The sequence below is a fragment of the Petromyzon marinus genome, chromosome 15, assembly GCF_048934315.1.
Source record: "Petromyzon marinus isolate PM22_M1 ecotype Great Lakes invasive population chromosome 15, UKy_Petmar_22M1.pri1.0, whole genome shotgun sequence".
NCBI classification, from domain to species: domain Eukaryota; kingdom Metazoa; phylum Chordata; class Hyperoartia; order Petromyzontiformes; family Petromyzontidae; genus Petromyzon; species Petromyzon marinus.
The window spans coordinates 241,485-263,878 of record NC_133681.1 but is presented as its reverse complement, the minus strand read 5'-3'; the positions used below and the strand labels follow the sequence as shown (position 1 = coordinate 263,878).

General features: G+C 48.7%; 1 protein-coding gene across 2 annotated transcripts; it reads left to right on the top strand.

Moving 5' to 3' along the window:
• Nucleotides 1-8,004: 8,004 nt before the first annotated feature.
• LOC116942529 (nuclear receptor-binding protein) lies at nt 8,005-22,033 on the top strand. Of its 2 annotated transcripts, XM_032954553.2 has the most exons (18): nt 8,005-8,252; nt 10,335-10,457; nt 10,552-10,653; nt 10,861-10,950; nt 11,187-11,227; nt 11,523-11,617; nt 12,022-12,045; nt 13,288-13,371; nt 13,753-13,811; nt 14,307-14,408; nt 14,694-14,826; nt 15,032-15,134; nt 15,845-15,895; nt 16,586-16,715; nt 17,032-17,085; nt 17,255-17,318; nt 18,013-18,068; nt 18,614-22,033. In XM_032954553.2, the coding sequence occupies exons 1-18, from the start codon at nt 8,112-8,114 to the stop codon at nt 18,725-18,727; spliced, it is 1,566 nt and encodes a 521-aa protein (XP_032810444.1). In that variant the 5' UTR covers nt 8,005-8,111; the 3' UTR covers nt 18,728-22,033. The 2 variants fall into 2 exon arrangements, with proteins under 2 accessions (XP_032810444.1, XP_032810445.1); XM_032954554.2 differs by lacking the exon at nt 12,022-12,045.
• The last annotated feature ends 361 nt before the right edge of the window (nt 22,034-22,394 follow it).

Here is a 22,394-nt window from a genome sequence, read left to right as displayed (position 1 = left end):
GTGTTTAACAGATTAAATATTTGCTTGTACTGCCATCTCTGGCCACCGAGCAGTAAAAGCCTACACAATATATCGTGGTATTCTGCCCACTTTGCAGGCAGTCACCGATGCCAGTTCTGTCGCAGGCTGAGGGCAGCCGGGAAGTGGCCTCGTTCGTGGTGATCCATTTATTCTCGGGCCAAACGAAAATAGCTACAATTGACAGCTGATGATAAAACTTTAAAAGTAACATTTCCTTTGACAAACTACAAATTGATATACCAGGAGCAGTTCGTTGGGGTGCTGCCCCACCAAACAGCTGGAGATGAGAAATATATTTTTAATAAAACTACTTTTCTCTAAATTATTTTGTTGTCTTCTTTGGTTCTTTCGGTAAAGTCACGTAGAATGAGAATAAAATAATAAATTGATAAAATAAAATAACACAATAATATCATTTTTTAAAATCAATTTATTATTTTATTCTCAGTCTACATGACTTTACCGAAAGAACCAAAGAAGATGAATCATTGCAGTCACGAAAGCTTTAAATCGAAATTTATTTTGTCGTATTATATTTTTTTAATTATGATTCTTTGAACGTGAATTGCCTAATGAAGATAACATTTTAAATTCATATTAGAAACCGCTGCAACGTCACAGTCTGATTTGTGCCTAGGATGAGGTCTCGGGCGGCGGTGAAGGCGTCCAAGTGAGAGCTTTCCTTTCATTCACTGCGTTGAGCAGCTTCCCATTGGAGCCAGTCCGCTTGAGAGCCATTGAGGGCGGTGAAAAATGCGCCCGTGGCTGCAATGAGAGACGTCACAACGCGAGGTCGCACCGTGCAAATCGAGCAGCAGCTCACGGCCGACACTCTCTAGGAGGAAACCACAGCGATGGGGATGGCAGCAAGTGCAGCAAACGAAGAATTAGCAACGAACACTGTGGGAGTCACTCCTAAATATTCAACTTGAAAGGATAACTATGCGGGAGAAGGTTGAATGTCAAGCAACTGGGTTCTGATCAACCGACTTGAGCGTCATGGGGACAGCATTTGATTGTTTTGTTTCGTATTCATCTTGATTTGAAGCTTTCGTGACTGCAGGAATCCATACTCTTGGGTTCTTTCGGTAAAGTCACGTAGGTAGAAAAATAAACAATCCAGCAGTTCCACTGCTGTTCTACTGCTGGATTGTTTTTTTTTCGCCTGAGGACGACCGATGTGTTGCGATCAAAACGTCGTGATATATTATTTTTTGTTTTATTTAATTTTGTCTACCTACGTGACTTTACCAAAAGAACCAAAAAGTATTGTTTCGTATTGTTTATAAATGCCTAGCTTTGGTCGATAAGACAATTATACAACGTTCACGGGAAGGCCAATAACATGGCGAGGTTTTTCTTTTGACTTAAAACTTTCGTGACTGCAGAATTCATATTTCGATTTAAAGCTTTCGTGACTGCAATGATTCATCTTCTTTGGTTCTTTCGGTAAAGTCACGTAGAATGATAATAAAATAATAAATTGATAAAATAAAATAACACAATAATATTCTCACGACGTTTCGGCCACAACACAAGCGGCCTTCATCAGGTGAAGGGGGCGAGACTGTCTGGTAGGACAGTGCTGGAGTGAAAGAGCCACGTTCAGATACGGCCTTTAAGCTGTGTGAGAGGAACAAAGCGCCTTGACAAAGGAATTAGCTTGTGACTGGTCACAGAAATAGCTATGTTAAAAGTTAAAGCATACACACCCGCAGAGGCACCCATTGTTAAAGGAATTAGCATAGAATTTAGCATTGAAATAGCTAAGTTAAGGCATACACATCCGCAGAGGCACCCCTTGACAATGGAATTAGCATAGAATTTAGCATTGAGATAGCTGAGTGAAACGTCGTGAGAATATTATTGTGTTATTTTATTTTATCAATTTATTATTTTATTATCATTCTACGTGACTTTACCGAAAGAACCAAAGAAGAAGAATTCATATTCTTTGGTTCTTTCGGTAAAGTCACGTAGATAACACAGTGCATACAATTCGTGATCTGATCCCATCTTTGAAGGACAAGATTCCTGACATGCAATATCCCGGCGTCTACAAACTAAGCTGTATCTGCGGCAGTAGTTAATTGGGGAAACTAAGCGACATGTCTCGGACCGTGTTCGTGAACATAAGGCAGATCTGAAACACGGCAGGACCAATACTTCTACCGTGGCTGATTATTACTTTAATGCGGCTGGCTCAGATGAAATTGATTTCTCTAAGACGATGGTACTTTGCAAGCCGACTGGCTATCAACAGAGATTCGTTCACGAAGCCATCCAGATGTAGAGTAGGAGTTAGTGACGTCATGTCACGCGCGCCCTCTGGTACGATGGCGTCATGGATGGTGACGTCATGTCCCCCTGGGGGATTTAAGCTGGAACCCGTCACGGGTTCAGGGTCGTCTGGAGAGTCCGGGAACGTGAAGGCTGAAAGTCGGGACCCAGGGTAGGGGGAAATTGGCACCAGGTTAGGGTAGCCTGCGGGTGTGCTAGGGACCTCCCCGGTACCCTTCCCCTGGGGGAGCGATGGGACCCGGGGTAGGGGGAAATTGGCACCAGGTACGGTAGCCTGCGGGTGTGCTAGGGACCTCTTTTTTTTCTTTTTTAAAGTAGGATATTTGTTTTTCGTCTTTGCATATTTATTTATGCCAATTTAATTGAGTAAATAAATGGTAAAAACATATAACAACACCTTAAAAAAACATCTCATGCAAAAGTGTGCAAAAATAAGCTATGTAAAATATTGATTTGAGTGGTGATTATCCGGCGTTTAAAAAAATCTGGCGCTACCCCCGAAGCCGCTGGATCATCTGATGTCCTGTCCGTTGATAACAATCGATGATCTCCTGTATTCACAATCGAGGGGTTTTTCTTGGGTTGGATCGCGTAAATGTAAATGTGTCGTTAACCCACCGCCACTCGACACAGCCAACTAGTAAGGTTTGTTACGTAAACAGAACGTGACAATTCGTTACTCGTACAGCACACCGGTTTCTGTGTTGGAGAGCCAAGCCACAACAGTTACAATCCGAGTACGACGTTTCGGCAGTAATTGCAACTAGCTTCATCAGGCGACATGAAACATTTAAGGAACGAAACAGGAGGACTCCTCCACAAATCTGTGTCGGGTGGTGGCAGGTTGAACGACACATTTATATATTTACGCGAACTAACCCCAAAAACAACCTGTTTTATGGATGATATTGGCCACGAAAGCCTCCTACTACGTGTTAAACTAGCCGGTCGTGTGTTGGGAGAGTAAACCCACAGCATTTACAATTTTAGTGCGACGGTTCGCCCGTGATTGCAACTACGCCTTGCGCGAGCTAGGGCGGGGGGGGGGGAGCAAAGCTCTATACAGATGGAAACAGATGGCGATTAGTCCACACTTCGCCGTACCGCCTTCTCCCGGCGAGCCCCAGGGTATGGCTCTCCCCCTCGACGCCCACGGAGCGGGTTCCTCACCGTTTGTGTGCAATCCACCAACCCTTGCCTCCACCCTGCGAGACCACAGGCCACGTGTGGTCTAGCACGGTGGAGATGAGAGGGGGGAGGGAGGAGAGTGAGATGAGAGGGGGGAGAGTGAAATGAGAGGGGAGAGAGAGGAGAGTGAGATGAGAGGGGGAGAGAGAGGAGAGTGATATGAGAGGGGGAGAGAGAGGAGAGTGAGATGAGAGGGGGAGAGGGGGGAGAGTGAGATGAGAGGGGAGAGCGAGGAGAGTGAGATGAGAGGGGGGAGAGTGAGATGAGAGGGGGAGAGGGGGGAGAGGCAAGTCCCCCAAAGGAAGCGCGCTCTCGATTCCGTTGATTTGTAAAACCCGGACTGGTTTGCGGAAGGATCGGACGGTTCTGCACTGTTACCCCAGTACCCTTCCCCTGGGGTGTGGAGTGTAGGCAGTGAGTGTGCAGTACACGAAGTCGTGTGCAAAGAGAGGTCTTTCATAAAACAACTGGTGTGAGCCCTTAATAAACGTGGCGCAAGCCCTTACACGAAGATCTGCCTCCGAGTCATCAGTTACGCCTCAACACATATATACAGACACAATTTAAACCGAGACGACGGTTATAAATTCAGCAATCATTGGAAAGATGTCATCAACCACTTTGGGTCATGACTTGATTTGTGTTTTCTTGTCAACCTCTACCGTCAGCAGTGTGGATGGGTGTAGCGAGGTGCAATGCCCCCCCTCCATCTCTACCCCCCTTTCTCTCCCCCTATCTCTACCCCCTCACTCCCCCCATTGTCTCACACACTTGGACTGCGCCCCTCGCCTTCAGCTCGCACTTTACTCCGACATTGGCACGCCGCACAGCTCTCCTTGCTGCTGCTTCGCAACTCTCGTCCACCGCCCACTCACTTTGAAGCCCTTATCAGCAGTTGCATTTGGAGGCTTGCCCCCTCTTTTCTCTCTGCCTGATGAAGACCGCTTGTGTTGCGATCGAAACGTCGTGGGTTTTTTGCTTTTATTTTAAATTTTGTATTATTTTTTTTTATTTTCTATCTGCGTGATTTTACCGAAAGAACCAAGAATAAGAGGTTTTTCTTAATTAGAAACAGCCCCGCCTATTGGAAACATCACGATCCGCCACTGTGATATCCAGCGAGGTGTAGCAATTAGAAAATGCAAGATAACAAGTGAAGTTGTTGAGATGGGGGTACACATTGAACCCGGTAGTTTCAGTTTCATTTTCATTTATTTGGTATAGCCCTGTGAGCCATTCGGCTCTTGAATCAGGTGCAACCGCAACAAACAAAAACATGAACAAGAAAACATCTTAAAGTGACTCTGCGCAAAGGCGACTGGAGTCATCGTTTATTCTGCGTGTGGTTGTGCTGTGGGTCATATTTACTCTATCGATATCCCCCACCCAGCCTCCCCCACCCCCCTAATATTTGCCTTCGGGGCTGAGCATTTAAAACCAGATGCCAGCAGATAACAAAGTCGAGGGAAGGAGTCGCGTAGCTAGCAGCAGATGTTTGGGGTATTGTGTCCGGGACAGCTCGTGACTACACAGCACTCTATCTGGCGTGATCCATGGTCTATAGACTGCTGCACGAAGGTCTCCCGCTTCCTCCCAGAGCAGCCACCACCCTCTCAAGACAACGGTCAACCCAGCAGCTGCTGCTCTACGCACGACGAGGGGATTTCATCCTCACTCCATCTCCTCCCCGGCAGATCATCTACTCCTCCCTAGTCAACTACCAAATAAATTACCGGCATTGTAAGATTAACCATTTGAAAGGCGTTTCTTATATTATTATAATTCTCTTGGACGGCTGCGGATCCGTGATCATTCTCGATCATCGCCCATCATCGTCCCTTCCGGCCGTGACGTGTCCTACACCCCAGCCCCACCCACTCCATTCACCAGTCTGGAGGATGATGATGATCATGGTCTATCCACTGTTGCATGAAGGCACCACGATGGTGTGATGTTAACCAACTCGCCTGGTATATCGGGGGTCGTGGGTTTGATCCCAACTCTGACGCCTGTATATCGGAGTTTGCATGTCTCCCTCCCCGCGGTCATGTGGATTTTTCTCCAGGTCCTCCGGTTTTTCCCTCCACATTTATAATCAACATGCCGTTAAGATTTGGCTGCTATAAATTTCCACAGGATAACCCACTTTTTGTTGAGCTACAAAACTCAGTGGGCCTTACCTGGTTGAATAAAAAGTTTATAGTTTGGAGTTTGATGATGGTGATGTCCCTACTCTGCTGCGTGTGTTCTTTAATCCACGTACTCTTCTTCCTGTCTCTCAGCGTGTGTTCTCCTGTGCGCACTTTCAATGCGTTCTCGATTTGTTTCCACTAACGACCATCGTGAAAACATCACAGTTACGTTGACAAACACGCACCCTTCCCATACTTGTCTCTCTACATAAAACATCACCTAAAAAATAATAATTTCATTTTACACATTCCATCAGTCTTCCGATGAGCAGTCTTCCGATGAGCGCATTATAATATTAGCAGCCAAAGTTCAACACCTGAGCAGTGGCGCCATGGTGGCGAGATGTGAACTACTTCGCTTGGTATGTAGGAAGGTATTGGGTTCGATCCCAACCCTGACACCTGTATATTTAGAGTTTGCATGTTCTTGCCGTGGTTGCGTGCATTTTTCTCTGGGTCCTCCGATTTTTCCCTCCACATTTAGAATCAACATCACGCGATTAGAGGATTTGGCTGCTATACATTTCCACACGAGAAGCCACTTTGTTGAGTATTCATTTATGGCCAGGTCGTTTCTAAAAAAAGAGCTATGCAGCTTAGTGGGCTTTACCTGGTAAAAAAAAAGTTTATAGTTAGTTAAAGTGCTCCTGCCTAGCGTGGAAACGTCACGAGTGGCGGGCGGGCGAAGGCACCGGACTTGGGAATAATTTTCTGAAATGTGCGCCGGAATTTCTTTCAGAATCGTTCCAGGAAACTATGAAAAAAAAGTTTAAAGAGACCCCCCCCCCCAAAAAAAAAACTCCCACGCATTCCAGACTCTCCAAGAATCCCAGCTGATGCGGCAGGGCCACGTGGTGGTGGTGGAGTCACACAGCAGGGAAACAATTCTCCACCAGCCAAGAGGGTAACAAAAAAAAAACCCTCATTGTATTGTCCATGGTGGTGATGCAACTTATTATTACTGTGATCACTGCCTCTGGTCAACTCGGGGAAGCCTCATGGAGTCTCAAGACTCCTTGCCAGGAGGGTCCTGCCAGGTTTTCGCAATAGAGGAGCGGTATTGCTGCTGCCTCTGCGCTGCGGTAGCGAGATGTTAACTCCCTCCCCTGAGGTCGTGGGTTCGATCCCGACGCTGACGCCTGTACAGTACATGTGGAGTCTGCATGCCCCTCTCCCCGTGGTCGTGTAGATTTTCCTCCGGGTTTTCCCTCCACAGTTAGAATTAATAAGCATTTTGAGTATTTGGCTACTATACATTTCCACTTGATAAGCCACTTCGTTGAGCTATGTGGCCAGGTCGCTTCTGAAAAATAACTATATAGCGCAGTGGGCCTTACGTGGTAAAATAAAAAAGTAATAGTAGTTACATAGTTGTGTGATCCCCAATTGAGTAATTTGCAGGGAATTTATCACCAGCATTAGCATGTGAGTTTGGCCGATACCGGTCCCACTGTGTGTCAGTTTAGCTGTGACAGGAAAATGGAGAACCCGGAGGAAACCCATGAAGAAGGGAAGAGAACGAATCGAACCCAGGAGCTCCTGGCTACTGCCCCACTGAGATAGCAGCGACAACATTATGCCGCACTCAATGGCGCATGCTACCCGCTGGATCAACCACCAACCACGGAGAGTAGGAGGAAGCGTGTACACAATCATACGTGGGTGACCTTCATTCATTACTATGCAATGTGCCTGCCCTTTCAAACTACCAGCCCTTTAAAACTCCCAGCCATTTAAACTCCAAACCCGCCCGTTCAAACTCCGAGCCCTTTAGAAGTCCTCGCATTTTAGAACTCCCAGCCCTTTAGGCTCCCAGCCTTCGAAATCGCCTTCCCCGAAAACCGCGTGCCCTTTAAACACCGCGGTGATGGCGGAGGCATTTTACCGGTAGTAGTTGGGCTTGGAAAGTTATAGTGTAAGGCCATGTTACAGTCAATGATCGTTGGGGATCCTGTCGCGAGGCCTTCGTCAATTTACGCCACTTGTTGCTGTCCTGAACAGAGAGCCCCATGCCCTGAGTCAAGCCGGCAGCATTGGGTGAGCCTGACTCTCTCTCCCGGGGAGCCGCACGAGGTCCCAACCAGGCCACAGTTTGCTTTGCTGAGACGAATTCTGTTTGATGGCGCTTGGTCTGGAAACGTTCGTTTAATTCAACAGTTGCTGAAATAAAAGCCACGAAACGTCAAGCGTCATGGATGCAAGTGCAGGGGTGTCCATGACGTCACAAGTGGCTGGTCGGGCTCCCCCTTTCCGATGCGTGATGTCACCAGCGACGAAGGGGTAACTGTAAATCGACGCCCCGCGCGCCTTATCGACACCGCCGTGACGTCACGCGCACGGTCGCCATTTGCGGGGGGACGAGCGTCTTCGCAGTCGCCGTCTGCTCCGCCGCGTCTCGTCCCGGAGGTGATGTCCGGCGCCGAGAGAAGCGAGCGGGAGAGGGACAGCCACGCCGCCACGCTCGTCGCAGGGGACGACGAGGAGAGCGAGGACGAGAGCGAGATCCTCGAGGAGAGCCCCTGCGGACGATGGCAGAAGCGGAGGGAGGAGGTGAGGCTCTTCCCGGCAGGGATTTTAAGCAAAGCGGCAGGCTTGGATCAGCCTGCTAGGCCGAGATGTCGGTGAGATGCGGGGGAGACGCAGAGACATTGGGAGACGCCATCCGGGGGAGACAGATGCGGGGAGACAGATACACGGGAAGAGACAGACACACGGGGATGCATACGGAGGGCAGAGAGACACGGGGAGATAGCGTGACACTGGGGGATTGAGACAGTGACACGGGAAGACAGAGACGGGGGACAGGCAGATTTGGGCAGACGTGATAAGATGTCGTTCGACATTGGAAGCAGCGAGGAGACGCGGGCGCAAGACGTGGGGATGAGAGACTTGGAGTAAAACTGGTGCGATGTACTATTGGTGAACTACGCAGGAATTACTGCATCTTGTACGACTCAAAATTCGCTGGGTTGCTATGTGGCCACTAGATGGCAATACATCTAGTGCATGTATCTCACATCAGTGTGCGGACCTTTACGTGTTATTCACTCCTATGTATGGATATTTTCCACGTACCCCGGGTTACCTACGTAACATTCCTTGAAATACGTAATTGGATAACCATCCCAATGTAGAACCCTGGTGAAAACGTGGGACGCTACGTCAGTCGAGGCTTTTAAGGCTTGTCTAAAAATAAATTTATTTTCTCTTGCCTATCCGTCTGTGTAGGGTTGTTTGTCTTATTTTTAATGTTCAGGGTTTTTACTGGAAATCTGTTGTAAAGCGCTATGAGGCCTTGTGTGAATGGCTTTTTACTTACTAAATAATGGACCATATAAAACTTGGGAAATAATTGATATGTCGTCATTAAACGCATTTTTAACACGCCGGTGGGCAGTGAAGAACAGCTTCATGTCCTGGTAAAGCGAGACGAGGCAGGCTGCCTCTCTCTGCTGGAGACGTGTTTACACAATTTCACATAACTCACAAACACCGCCTGTGTGTCTCCCTCTAAAAGAAACATCATTATGGTGGTAATTGCTCAACATTTCCAAAGTAAGTGCTCTGTGGATGTGATGCATCACGGAGTGTTTAGGGTTTGTGTGTGACGAAAAGCGCGAGTGTGCGTTCTGTTTACCAGATGGATGGCGACACTACTATACGTGGATGGTGAGGGTGGATTAGAATGTGCGATGATATAGGTAAATGGAAAGGGTCGATTGTGATAGTTGATGGTGGATGGTGAGAATGGTATTATAGGTTAATATTATTCGGTTCTTTCGGTAAAGTCACGTAGATAAAAAAAATAATAACAATACAATAATAAAAATGAAAAAAAGTGAATAAAAAATAATTTAGTGATGGTGAGGATAGTCATGCAGTTGTTGGATGGTGAAAATTATAATATAGGTGAGTAAAGTTCTTACCTGCACCTATTGGACATCTGTGAAAAGATCTTTATAGTTCATTGGATTCCTCCAGTATAAATAAATATTCTGATTCTGATAGATGGTAATTTAGGTGGATGGTGATGGTAATGGAGATGAATGGTGAGCATGGGTGGTGAGTGGATGATGAGGTTTGAGGCCTCCATGTTCCTCGTGCCTGTCATGTGATGCGGGTAGCGGCCATTGAGGCGGCATTAGTGAGGGAAGAGTGGGTTACTCGAGGCCACGGCGAGCGTAAGTGGTGATACACAAGCGTAGCGCCGTTACACAAGAGTGTAACACGATGCTTAATGTGAGCGTGGGTTGCCAGCATGAACAGTAAACGAGTGTGTGCTGTGAAAGTGTTTGCTCTGACTTATGCGAGTGCAAGCTGTACATGCACAAGATGAGATAGTGCATGCCAATGCGAGTGGCTGTATTTCTGTGATTAGCACTACAGCTCCGTGGAGCTTCATGTGCACGTGAAGTATGCGGACAGGGAGTACTTGTGGGGTTGTGTCGCATACGAGTGTGTTCACTCATGTGTGAATGTGCCTCAATGTGCACTTATCTTGGCACAAGCACTGTGGTGGTGTCACTGTTCATTAGTGTTAAATGGCAGCTGTTGTGTGTATGAATGGGAAGGTAAACCATGCGTGTGTGTTCACACATGTCTGTGTGTATCTGTGCCCGTGTGCATCTGAAGGTGAACCAACGGAATGTGCCGGGTATCGACAGTGCTTACCTGGCTATGGACACGGAGGAGGGCGTGGAAGTTGTGTGGAATGAGGTTCAATTCTCTGAGCGGAAGAATTTCAAGGCCCAGGAGGTGAGTTTCCTGGACCCATTTTCTCAGAGAAGAGTGCACGTCATGGGGATGAGGGCGTCTCATTGTGCCCTATCCCCATTACCCCCTTGTGCAGGAAAAGATCAAGGCAGTATTTGACAACCTCATTCAGCTAGAGCATCCCAACATCGTCAAGTTCCACAAGTACTGGACGGACATCAAGGAAAACAAGGCGCGGGTAAGCACATACAAATGTGGCATGCAAGTGTTTGCTTAGCTCCACTCTGTGACTTGCCGTGGTAAAGCTGAGAGTTTCATCTGGACAGCCATGCAGAGATCAGTCAAACTTGCATCCATTCGTGGCCTGTGCGACGCGAGATGCTGCAGCAGCAGTGAGGGGAGTGCGCGGTTATGCTGGGTGCTGACAGGTGTTCTCCTGCCACAGGTGATTTTCATTACAGAATACATGTCCTCAGGCAGCCTCAAGCAGTTCCTCAAGAAGACCAAGAAGAATCACAAGACCATGAATGAGAAGGTGGGTGCTGTGCCGTCCATGCCCAGTCTCATTAAGGAGCTCTGAATCAGTCATGTGTTCCGAGCTATCAAACACTACAGGTGCTCGTCTCTTTACATTGTAAGTGGTGCTACGTGTGTGTTTCGTCCTCTGTGCTTTGTACACAGAATCGCGCCATGAACAGCACAAATGCACACTAAGAATACTGAGAATTCCACCACGCTTAGTGTATGAGTGGTATTGTATGTGTGCCACAGGCCTGGAAGCGCTGGTGCACGCAGATCCTGTCGGCTCTCAGGTGGGCATCGCCGCACTGTCGTGTGGTTGGCAAGTGTTGGGGTGAAGGAAACCCACCCCCTTTTACGATGCTGCCGCTCCCCACGGAACAGGCTCAACCACAGGTTACCTGCGTTTCCCAATGGAAATAGATCCCAATTAAAAATCAGCACTGCAGGTGTTTAGTGAGTCTCTGAAAGGTGAGAGAGGGTAAATCCTAGCTTGGTACTTTAAATCTCCAGCATTAACCCATGCTCTGTCTCGGGGGAGAGGGGGGCGTGTGATGGCGCAGCAAGGGTGTGCGCGTTTCTCCACAGGTACCTCCACTCTTCCGTGCCGCCCATCATCCATGGCAACCTCACGTGCGACACCATCTTCATGCAACACAACGGCCTCATCAAGATTGGCTCTGGTGAGGCCACAGGCGGTCACACTGTTCTCGTAAATCTCACCGTGTACGCGTTGGGCTGGCGTATGCATTAACCTCATCTACGTCGCAGTGTCATCCGGTCGGCCAGGCTGGCCAGTGTGTCTCAGCATAGCTGTTGCACATGAGCTCAACGAGACTTGAAATACCTAATGACTGGCACTGGGGTTGTGTTCATGACGTTGGCGAGCGGGCGGCTGTGTTTGGTTTCCCAAGGTGGCACCGGCATGGCTGCCGGGTAAAAACCCATGTGTGCTCCAGGCAGCCACGGATTAAATGGCCATCGCGCCCCCTCCCTCCCTTGCCTTCCGTGAGCTCATTGCCAAACATCGTGATGTTTGTAATGCATTCTCATGTCAATAACTTGCTTGCTCCCATTGTGTGTACAGTCTGGCATAGGATCTTTGCCAATGGTGAGAAACTTTCTTCTACCTCATTGTCTTCAATTGCTACAATCAGTAAACGGTACTCGTAGTCTGATTGGCGGGCGCCTCTGACTGCGACAGGGGAGGCAGCCTCGTGGCTGCTTCAAAATCTGCTTGTTAACTTCGGCCAATGAAAATTGTGGCTGCTGGATTTTTTTTTCTGTTTAAAGATTTCCACAGCTTAAATGATCACAGTCGGAGTCGATCAATGTCAAAAGCCCTCCCCTGGGCGTAGTTGCAGATCCTCGTTGTCTTAATGTTTTATATGTTATTGCCGTTTTTGCTGCCACCCCTGGCGAAACCCGACTTGCACCCCGGCTCAAATCCCCTAACATCTCACCCAACGCCGTGGCCTCACGTTCCGTCCCACTCACACCTCCTGCTTCCCCCCCCTCCCCATGGCCTCACGCACACCTGCCCTATCGGTTTTGGGGCAAGTGCTTGTGGAGCATGTGCACGCCGGCCCTGTGATTAACCCCGAGTTCCCTTGGCGCGAGTAATTAACCCAGGTGGGTCATCGATCCCTATTTGAGTAAAGGTGACACCTGGGTGATCGCTCTGTGGCCAAGTGATGAGACTCGTGATGAGTTAACATCTGGTCTCGTTTCGATGATACTGGAATGACAGTCCTGTGTGTGATTCATGCTGCAGTGATGGTCAATTCCCCCGAGTGTCAGGCTGAGGCTTTGTGCTTGTCCGAGTGTGTGTATGTGTGTGCATTTTGGAGTGTGCCAGTACGTTAATGTCACTATAAGAGTGCTTCGGAATGAGTGTGCGTGAGCATATATGTCAGATTGAGTGTTTCTTCTGTCAGGCTCTGGACGATGACGTGGCCTAACAGTAATATTTTCGCCGCTTGTTATAGAGTTGCACAGTTCTAATCCAGTGGCCTCCATGATTATTACTGCCTGTCTAACCTTAATTATATGCACTGTGTGCTTCACAGTGGACATTAAATATCCCCTGATGTCATTTGCAAGAGTAGGCCATTATGTACCGACGTCATCCAAATTTCATAATTATACCGCAAATTACTCATTGGGGATTACACATAGTAATTATTTCCTCCTGTTGGCAGACTAATGCCCAAGGGTAACTCTTGCAAATGAGACTATCCTTGTCACGAGTTCTCACCTGTTAAACTATTAAATTTAAACTAGATTGTGTGTCAGGTGAGGAGTGTGCTCATGTCAGCTTGAGTGTGCTCACAGTATGCTCTGCGCCCTCTAGTGGCACCAGACGCGATTCACAACCACGTAAAGACCTACCGGGAGGAGCAGAAAAACCTGCACTTCTTTGCGCCGGAGTACGGGGGTAAATAACCACAAACCCAATATTATCTGCAGCGACCGCCACAGTAGATCGCACAGCCACTTTGATGTCACCAGCATCACAGCCTTCACCTCGTAATGTATCCTGTGTGTGTGTGCACACATTCACTCCCATGCGCACAGAGGGTGTAAACATCGCAACATTTGTTCTGTCATGTCGGTGGCTGACAGTTGGTTTACTCAAGAGTCTGTTTGCTGTGCAGTCATAGCTGAAAGAGCGATGCTAAAAATAATACTTGAGCTTACATTACGCATCTTGAAGTTGACCTTACGCACACTTGTAATCTATTACATGATGCCTATTTGGTATGTGGCCACGAGAAGGGCTGCTCTCATGCTGCTCTTGTGCTGTGCGCGAGTGCAGCTGTGGGAGAGGTCACGACCTCCGTGGACATCTACTCCTTCGGTATCTGTGCTCTCGAGGTGAGAATCCTCACCACGCACTTTACAGGCATGCCAGCTTTCCTGCTTGTGCTGCCTGCATAGTTGTGCTACTAGTGTGTGTGCTATCTGCATGTCTGTGTGCTGTCTCTGTGTTTATATCTGTACATAATGAGGAAATCCCTCACAACAGAAAGATTTGTGCAGGCCAGAAAACAAACAGGATTCAACAATTCAGAAAGATTTGCATGTACAAAAACGTAGCCTTACGTATTATGTGAAATCAATTCGGAAGAACTGCATTGTGTTAATTTTGTATTTGGCCACCATCAATATATTGTGAAGATAAGGGCAACCAACAGACAGCCGTGAGACGAACACTACTATAGACAAGTTGCATTCTCATTAAAACTCATCAGCATGACACTTGCCTTCCACAGTCTGTTTAAGGCTATACAGGGAATATTTCTATTTTGCTTCCTGTGTGTGTGTGTGTGTTACCTGTGTGGATGGAAAACTGTGGTTGTGTATGTTCAGATGGCAGTACTGGAGATCCAGGGAAATGGAGATTGCTCTACACTGGTGTCACACGAAGCCATCAGCAGTGCAATCAACTCGTTAGAGGATCCGTTACAGAGGGTGAGTGGTGATGATTGCAGCCGCAGCATAAGGCCGCTCTGCGTATTGGTTACGCGGGCTACGTGGGGTTTTGTGCGTCTTGATATGTTTGGTAGTATGCTGGGTTATGTGTCCTCCTGTGTCGTGGCGTTAGGTGGTGTCCTGCCATGCTGTGACATGGTGATCTGTCTTGCCGTGTTGTCTTGTGCTGTCACCATTTGTGGTGTCCTGTGTGTTATACTCTGCTCCAATGGGACGTTATGCGGGTGCTGCTGCATACCGCACTGCTCTGCTGCGTGTACCCAGGAGTTGATTCAGCGGTGTCTGTGTGCGGGAGCGGGTGTCCGCCCCACGGCGCGCTCACTGCTGTTCCACGCTGCGCTCTTCGAGGTTCACTCACTCAAGCTACTCGCCGCTCACTGCTTCCTCAACCACCAGCGTGAGCTCCTCACCAGCACCATCACCACCGCACTCACCACATCACCTCCCTTATCTCCACTCGCCACCTTGCCGCCCTCATCACCACATCACATCATTCACCACTGCACTCACCATTTCGCTTCATTCACCACCACATCATCTCACCACCACATACTGCCTCTCGCTCCATCCCACCTCTGTAACTCCCGTTATCGACCACCCAGATCTGATGGCGGAGAACGCGGTGGAGGAGATGACGAAGAAGATCGACCCCAACGGCGTCCTGGCTGAGATCCGGCGCGTACAGGGAGATGGGCGGCAGTGGAGGTGAGACACGGCAGCAGGTGCTGACACTTGGGCATGGACCGACAACACACACCGCAAACGCTGCGTTAGGGTGTGTTTTTGTTTTGTAGGGAGCGGTGGTGTATTGGTTAGCGCACTGCACTACAACCCTGGCGGCCCTAGTTCGGTTCCCACTCATGACCAATAACAGTGGTGGACATTTGAACGAAGTGAGTACCTGATGCCGTGCGTAAATATCAGCACTGGGAAGACCAAGGCGGTCGGGCATGGTGTTGGCCACTCACCCCCTCATGTGCCGTGCTGGCCTTTAAAGGTGCCCACTAATGGCAACAGAAGAGAAGGAATAATGTTGTACAGAAGGATGTGGAGCTGAGGTGACTTGTCAATGACTAATACAAGCGGTGTCAAGATCGGCCTGTATGGAGGAGGCTTGCGAAGGACTGTACTGGGCATTTTAAGGTAGTTGCCCTTCAACAGCAACGGAGGGCAAGAGGAGCCACACCCAGAACAAACGGAGTGCTGGGTGGAATGCAGAAAGTTAACACGGTGGGGGGCACAAGTGGTGCATCTTAAAATGATCTCGGTCAGCCAACCAATGGCACCTGAGTCTGTCCTGTGACCTATCAGCAAAACCTTCGACACTTCACATGACCTCAAAGTGCAACGAGCCTAGAGTACAGATGCTGTGGTGAAAATATTGGTTGTGTTTGATGATTACTGTTTTGTTTCAGATTTTCGCAAGTGTCTGCCTTGGAGCTTGACAAGTTCCTGGAAGATGTGAAGTACGTCAACATCTCCTGCCATGCACACCTTTCCTACTGCTCCACACACCTGCTCCATCTGTGCATGCATGGATGTATGTGTGTGTGTCCGTGCTTGTACTGTGTGGGGAGCGGTAGTGTAACGGTTAGCGCCCTGCGCTATAAACCTGGCAACCCGAGTTCAATTCCCGCTCACGGCCAACACCAGTGACGATTATCTGAACTGATCTTGGGCCTCTTCTAGGTCGACTCAGCCTCAAATGAGTGCCTGATGCGGTGTATAAGCATCGCCACTGGGGAGACGAAGGTGATCGGGCGTGGTGCTGGCCACCCACCCTCTTGTGTGCAGTTCTGGCCTTCATAGGTGCTTGCTAACAGCACTTGCCCCAATAGTCTGATCAGGCTATACGGGGGATATTTGTCTTTGCACTGTGGGAGTGTACCGAGTTCACACATCTGTATGTGTACTCTGTGCGCTCTGTTTCACGTGTGTGCGTCTGCGTGCATGTGTGCATGTCACCTCAATGAAGACCTGGTGTGGTGTGTAGACATTAGCATTGGGGAGACAGCAGCGGCTGGGCGTGGTACTTGCCACCCACTCCCTAATGTGCTGTCCCAGTCTTTAAAGGTGCTCGTGAACAACACTTGTCTCTACGATCTGTAACAGGCTATACGGGGGATCTTTTCTTTTTTGCGCTTGTGGGCGAGCAGAAATGGGATCTACCCCCTGACCGCGTTTGGGCTGCCTCGGCCACACCACTCTCCACGTGCCCAATCGCCTGCAGTCCCCGAGTCTGAACGCAGCCCCACGCCCGAGCCAACGGAGGTGGAGACACGCAAGGTATGAACGCTGCTCTGCTTCACCCTCCACTGTGCTTCACCTTCCACCACACTCCGCACCTCCGATTAGCATGTTTGGCTACGTACGGTACTAAAGAAGTTCAACATACATGCACTCTATACCATCCTGCTGCACACTCCACTGCACATTACACCATCCAGCTTCACCCTCAACCATACTCTAAAGCATGGTGCTGTACCCTTCACCATATTCTACACGGCCTCCACACCCCTTGCTGGGCATTGTCGAGCACTTCCCTGTGTGTGTGATGTGTGGAGGAAGGCTGTCACGAGCCCTCTTGTTGTTACACTCCCAGGTGGTACATGTGCAGTGCAACATCGAGGCGCTGGAGGAGGGGGCGCGGCGACACGTACGTATTGGCACCGAACACCCTAGCACCGCGCGCCATTGATTGTTTGAGCCTTGGTCGCGGTGCTTCTACCCGGGCGGCACTCAGAGGGGGCACTGTGAGGCGGGCGGTAGGAGGAAGGGAAATGTGCAGACCCGCTGACCGCTCGCTTTTGTGGTTGTGAACACAGCTGACGCTGCTGCTGAAGCTGGAAGACAAGCTGAACCGGCAGCTGAGCTGTGACCTCATGCCGGGTGAGTCTGGCTTTGTTTCGAGTCCTCATGTCTTCATGACCGTGTTTGTTACATATAGGGTTGTTAAATGATAACCGGTAAACCTGTAACCGTTTTTAGAATCGATTACCATTTGCTAAAGTCAGAAAGCGGAAATCGTTTTCAGTGGCATTTTAGTAATGTATACACTTATTGGCACCCTCGGACGTAAATAAAGCATGGCGGCTTAAGTCACTGCTTGGTACGTTTCTCAGTTAAACGGTAACAGTGCCATTCTGAAAATGCTGCTCATGCCAATTCTGGCAGAAGGGCCTCCATGAGAGGAAGTTCTAGAGGATATTTGGCCTACTTTCTATACAGGTCAGATATCTTGGAAGAGGCAGTTGTACACACACTCTGCCCACCACACGGGACCTGCCAAATGGACTGCGGGCTATACCCATTTTCCCAGGGGAGATTTAAGAAATTTGTCTCATTGTTCCAAGTGCCGTGTCGGAGATGGAATTGAATCGGCAACCTTGGGATTACAGGTCGTGTGTGCTGATCATCACACCAAGGCAACTGTCTTAATTTCTCAGTTAAAAGTATTAAACTGTTATGTAAATTACTGAATATCTGTATATGTGCAGCACACTGCACATATAAGAACCCTAGTTAAAACGTCTGCTCTCACCCTTGACGCATTCATCGCGCTTCCCTTTATCCGCGCATTCAGGAGACAGCTCACAAGACCTGGCTGGGGAGCTCGTGCGATTTGGCTTCATAAGTGAGGTGGGCTTCGTGCATATGTACACACGCAACTACGCCCAGATGCGTATACCCATACACTTGGTTTGTGTTCCTGCGTCGTGCATGCCTTTGTGTCTGTGCACGGATGTGTTCATGTGTGTCTGTGTGTGGGTGGAACAGTATTGTAGTATCTATGTATGTTGAACTTCTTTCGCACCGTACCTAGCCAACCGTGCTCATTGGAGGTGCGGGGGAAGGACAACAAAGTAAACACTAGTGGTGAGCGCATTGTGCTACAAACCGAGCGACTTGAGTTCGATATCAGCCTACAGCTTAACATCATTGGCGACTGACAGCTGAAATGGTCCTGGGACCTCCCTTAAGTCAAATCAGCCTGAAATGAGTACCTGGTGCGATGTGTAAACTTCACTATTCGGCAGACAAAGGCGGCCAGGCATGATGCTTGCCGCGCCACCCCCACCGTGTACCATGCAGTGCCTAATAGGTGCTCATGAACAGCACTGGCCCCAACCGTCTGTATTGGTTATACAGAGGTTATTTGTGTGTATGTGTGTGCGCGCATGCAGGCAGACCGGCCCCTGCTTGCCTCATACCTGGAGGAGGCCCTTGGCCGCTGTTGCACCAACGGGCCCCCTGCTCCGCTCAATGGGCCCCATGCCCCTGTTGCCATTTCCACCTAGGGCCTCTGCCCGTATGTGTCACCATAGCAGATTGCATCTTCTCAGCCCTTAATTTTTGTCGAGGGCAGCTGCGTTGGTATACGCTGTCTGAATATAAATTCACCAGGAATCCTCGGTGATGTTGAAGAAAATTCAAACAAGGGGTCTCCAGGAAAACGGGCTTCACCAGCAGCATAATACATTGTCGGTTGTGATTTTAATCCTGAATATAAACATTTATTGGAACAAACGAATGGAACAAGGAAGGAATTATAAGAACCCCCTTAAAGATGTGTGCCTAGGGGCAGGGGTGAGAGATTGACTTGGGAATTGGTTGCGCATCCCCAGCTTTTGAGGGATTCTGACTCCCTGTTTTCCCGCACAGGGCTGTGAGAAAAATCCGCTAATGCACGCTTTTGGATGGGGTCTAGTGCTGGGCACCGTGGGCTTTGCATGAAGCCCACGGAGCCGGCGACTGGCCCCCTGCTGGCGCTGCACAATCGACATGCGCTGCAGGTGGCTGTAAGAGAACTCTGTTCATCCGTTGCTGAATGGATCATCTCCTATTCCATATTCAGCAACCTGCTGTAGTCAATTGCAGCCATGTTCTGTCTTGTGGCTGAATATTCCAACTAACCATGACCCACAAATCTAGGCAGTGCTGAGTATAATATTGTGGCTTTCTAATGCTTAATATGAAGCATATTGCATTAATGTTTTGTGACGAATTGTAAGTGATGTTGTAACGGCTTGTAAGGCGTTGCAGCGTTTAGGCGTTCATTTTAGCCTCGTGGCCTTCTTTGCCAGCACGGCGCTTACGTGCAGCCACTGGCGGCCTTGTCTGTGAAATGGTCGGCCCTGTCGCCCATGAGCCAACCTCCCCACGACCCAACCTCATGACCTGACCTTTACACAACTTGGCTTGTCCAATCTGACCTTATATTTACTCAATTGCGCCATGACAACAACGGAGGAATTGGGTGGCTGCTTCTAGTTTTGCCCCATGGAGTGGGGCTTGTGTAACGCACGTTCATGTGTGGCGGTCATCCACGCACAGGACGTCTGGTGAAACTGCCTAAGCACTAGTGGCTGGAGAGTGCCAGTAAAGGTCAAGGCAAGAGAACAAACTTTTGAGGCTTGAGGAGCAGTTGTCAAGTAGTTTTTGCTTCTAGGCAGACCAGCACATGTTTCATGGCGACAGGGGAAAAGCAGGCTTGTGCGTACATGTGAAGTGGTAGCCTGTCTCACCGTTTTTTGGGAGGTTGGTGGATGTGGCTACACAAGTGGCCGGTGGCTGCTCATTTAAGCGTTGCTTATATCGCGCATGTGCTTTTAATAGCTGCGTTTTAACTACGTGACATTTTTACGGTAGTGCTAACGAGTGCCTAAGTAAGCGGGGTGGGGGTTCCTACAAGCCCTAGCGAGTAACCCCGATTTGGGCCTGCACCTTCAAAGCTGCAGGTTGCCATTTTTACAAATGCAGAGGTGGGGGAGGGGGTCTAGGAGGTTTGAAGATGTGGTTTGTGCGACCATGTGCGAGTGTCTGCCTGGGCGAGCTCATGCTTGCGAGAAGATTGGTTTAAAGATACTTTTATAATTGAAGTCTCCGCTATCAATACATGTACAGTTGAGCATTTGGCTGAGCGTTTGTGAAATTTGGAGTCGTTTTGACAACGGAGGGGTGCTTCCGTTCGCGACCATTGGGAAGTTCCGCCATAAACTTTTGGGAGCACTTGGAGCCATGGGGTCACAAGTGTGGGGGGGAGGGGGGTGAGTGCACCACTGAGTTGTGAATGTGTTTGTAAAGATTGGGCACGTGTGAGAGGGCATGTATTTTTGCACCGTGTGCTGTTGTGGCACAGAGTATGGAGTCGGATTGCTGCCAAAAATAAGCGTAATAGTTGTTTTTTTACGTGATGGGTTTGGCCTGGTTGGGAAGTGTTTATAGTAGAGGTGGTAACATTGCTGTTATGTCGAGGGAATTGGGAACAGGGAAGATAATTTTTGTATGATTAATCACCTAATGATGGTCGCAGAATCTCAAGGATACTGAAATATTTATTCGGATTATCTGGCAACCATTGAACCTTTTCCTTACTGAGGGCCGAATAGGACTTTCAAATACATTTAGAGGGCAGCCGCACATTAGTTAACACTACACTTTGATCATGCTTGGACTGTATGCATTGCCTTTGTTCTCAAAGCTACTTTAAAGGTAACAGGGCACTCAGCGCATTAAAGTTCCCAATGGTGTTGCCAGGCTGAAAAATCCCCCTCAAGTACTCAATTAGTGCTGCTAAGATTTTTTGCAGTGATGGATTGTTTATGGACTGTAGACCTCATGAGGCTCTGGGCCATATGCGTGATGTCCACCTGCAGGCCGTAGGTTCCCCACCTTTTCCATAGATCGGCATGCATCACAACTGCATTTGGTGGTGATTGTGTCGAGTTTGGCATGAAATGTGAGCATAATTAACCATGACAAGTTGTAACTGTGACATAACCCTATGTGTGAAGAAGTCCCTACGAAGTGTACTGCAGGATAATCGTGCTAAGAGGTGGCTCGGGGTGGCTGGGATGTTAACGTGGCTGCGTTGAGTTTCTGTCTCGGTTCGGCATGGTCACGTCAGCACAAGAGAGAGATGAGCACATTTAGGCCACCGTGTGCCCCACTGGAGCTGGAATCTGAAGCACTTATATTTTGTTGTACGAGGAAATATCTGTGCCTGCCTACCTGTGCGCGTGTGTGCACTTGTGCCCATCCAGATCATTGGCCTTCTTCAGAAGCTGTGCAGAAAAACCAAACAAAAACTCTTGAAACAAATGGGATAGATGTAGGGTAGAAAAGAGACCGTGTATTGTGAATTTAGACCAGAGGTGTGGTGCAGACTTGTGTCGAGGGCTGAGGAGCATGTGTATGTGTGCACTGAACGCCAAGGAGGTGGTGCTCATAAGGGCCAAGAGAGGATGGCGTTTGTGGCTGTATGTGCATGTGATGAAGCTTTAGGAGATGGTATGTGATTTTTAGGACATGGTGTGTGTTATGTTGGTTGAAGAGCTTGTTTGTGTGTAATGAAAACCGAGGCGATCGTGTGTATGTGTGAGATGATGAGATGGTGTGTGTTTGAAGATTGGGCTCGAGGTCAAGTGTGGTGTGGGCCGAGGTGGTGCTGGTGTTTTACTCTTTGCCTCAGAGTAAAAATACATCATGTTGTCTGTACGTCTGACATTCAGAATAACATTTGAGCTTTTCATTGTAAAAGGTTACACTATAGAACTCCCCTATTACGTGTTGCGTTTAATAAAAAAAAATCCTTCCCAGTGTCACTATGTGTATTCCTATTCTTAGTCGTGTCCTTAATTTTCTTAAACACGCGTGGTGTTAGTGACTGTACTTGACATGATTGTGGTAATGGTTTTATGTATATATAAAACGGGTCAACTAGCGTTGCCCGGGCGAAAAAGACACGTCGACTTATACAACAACAACCGCCATTCGCCATTAAGTGGCGGTGATGTCGCCACGATGCTTGTGCCAGGCTAGGTGCACATTTGGGCCACGTGAAGTGTCAAACGCCCGCTGGCAGGAGGTCACGGGGCAGACCCAGGTGCCATGGGTCAACTGACTGAGATGACTGGCTGATGCACCACCTGTGACCGCTACTGTACCAACTTGCTGTGCTTTAGC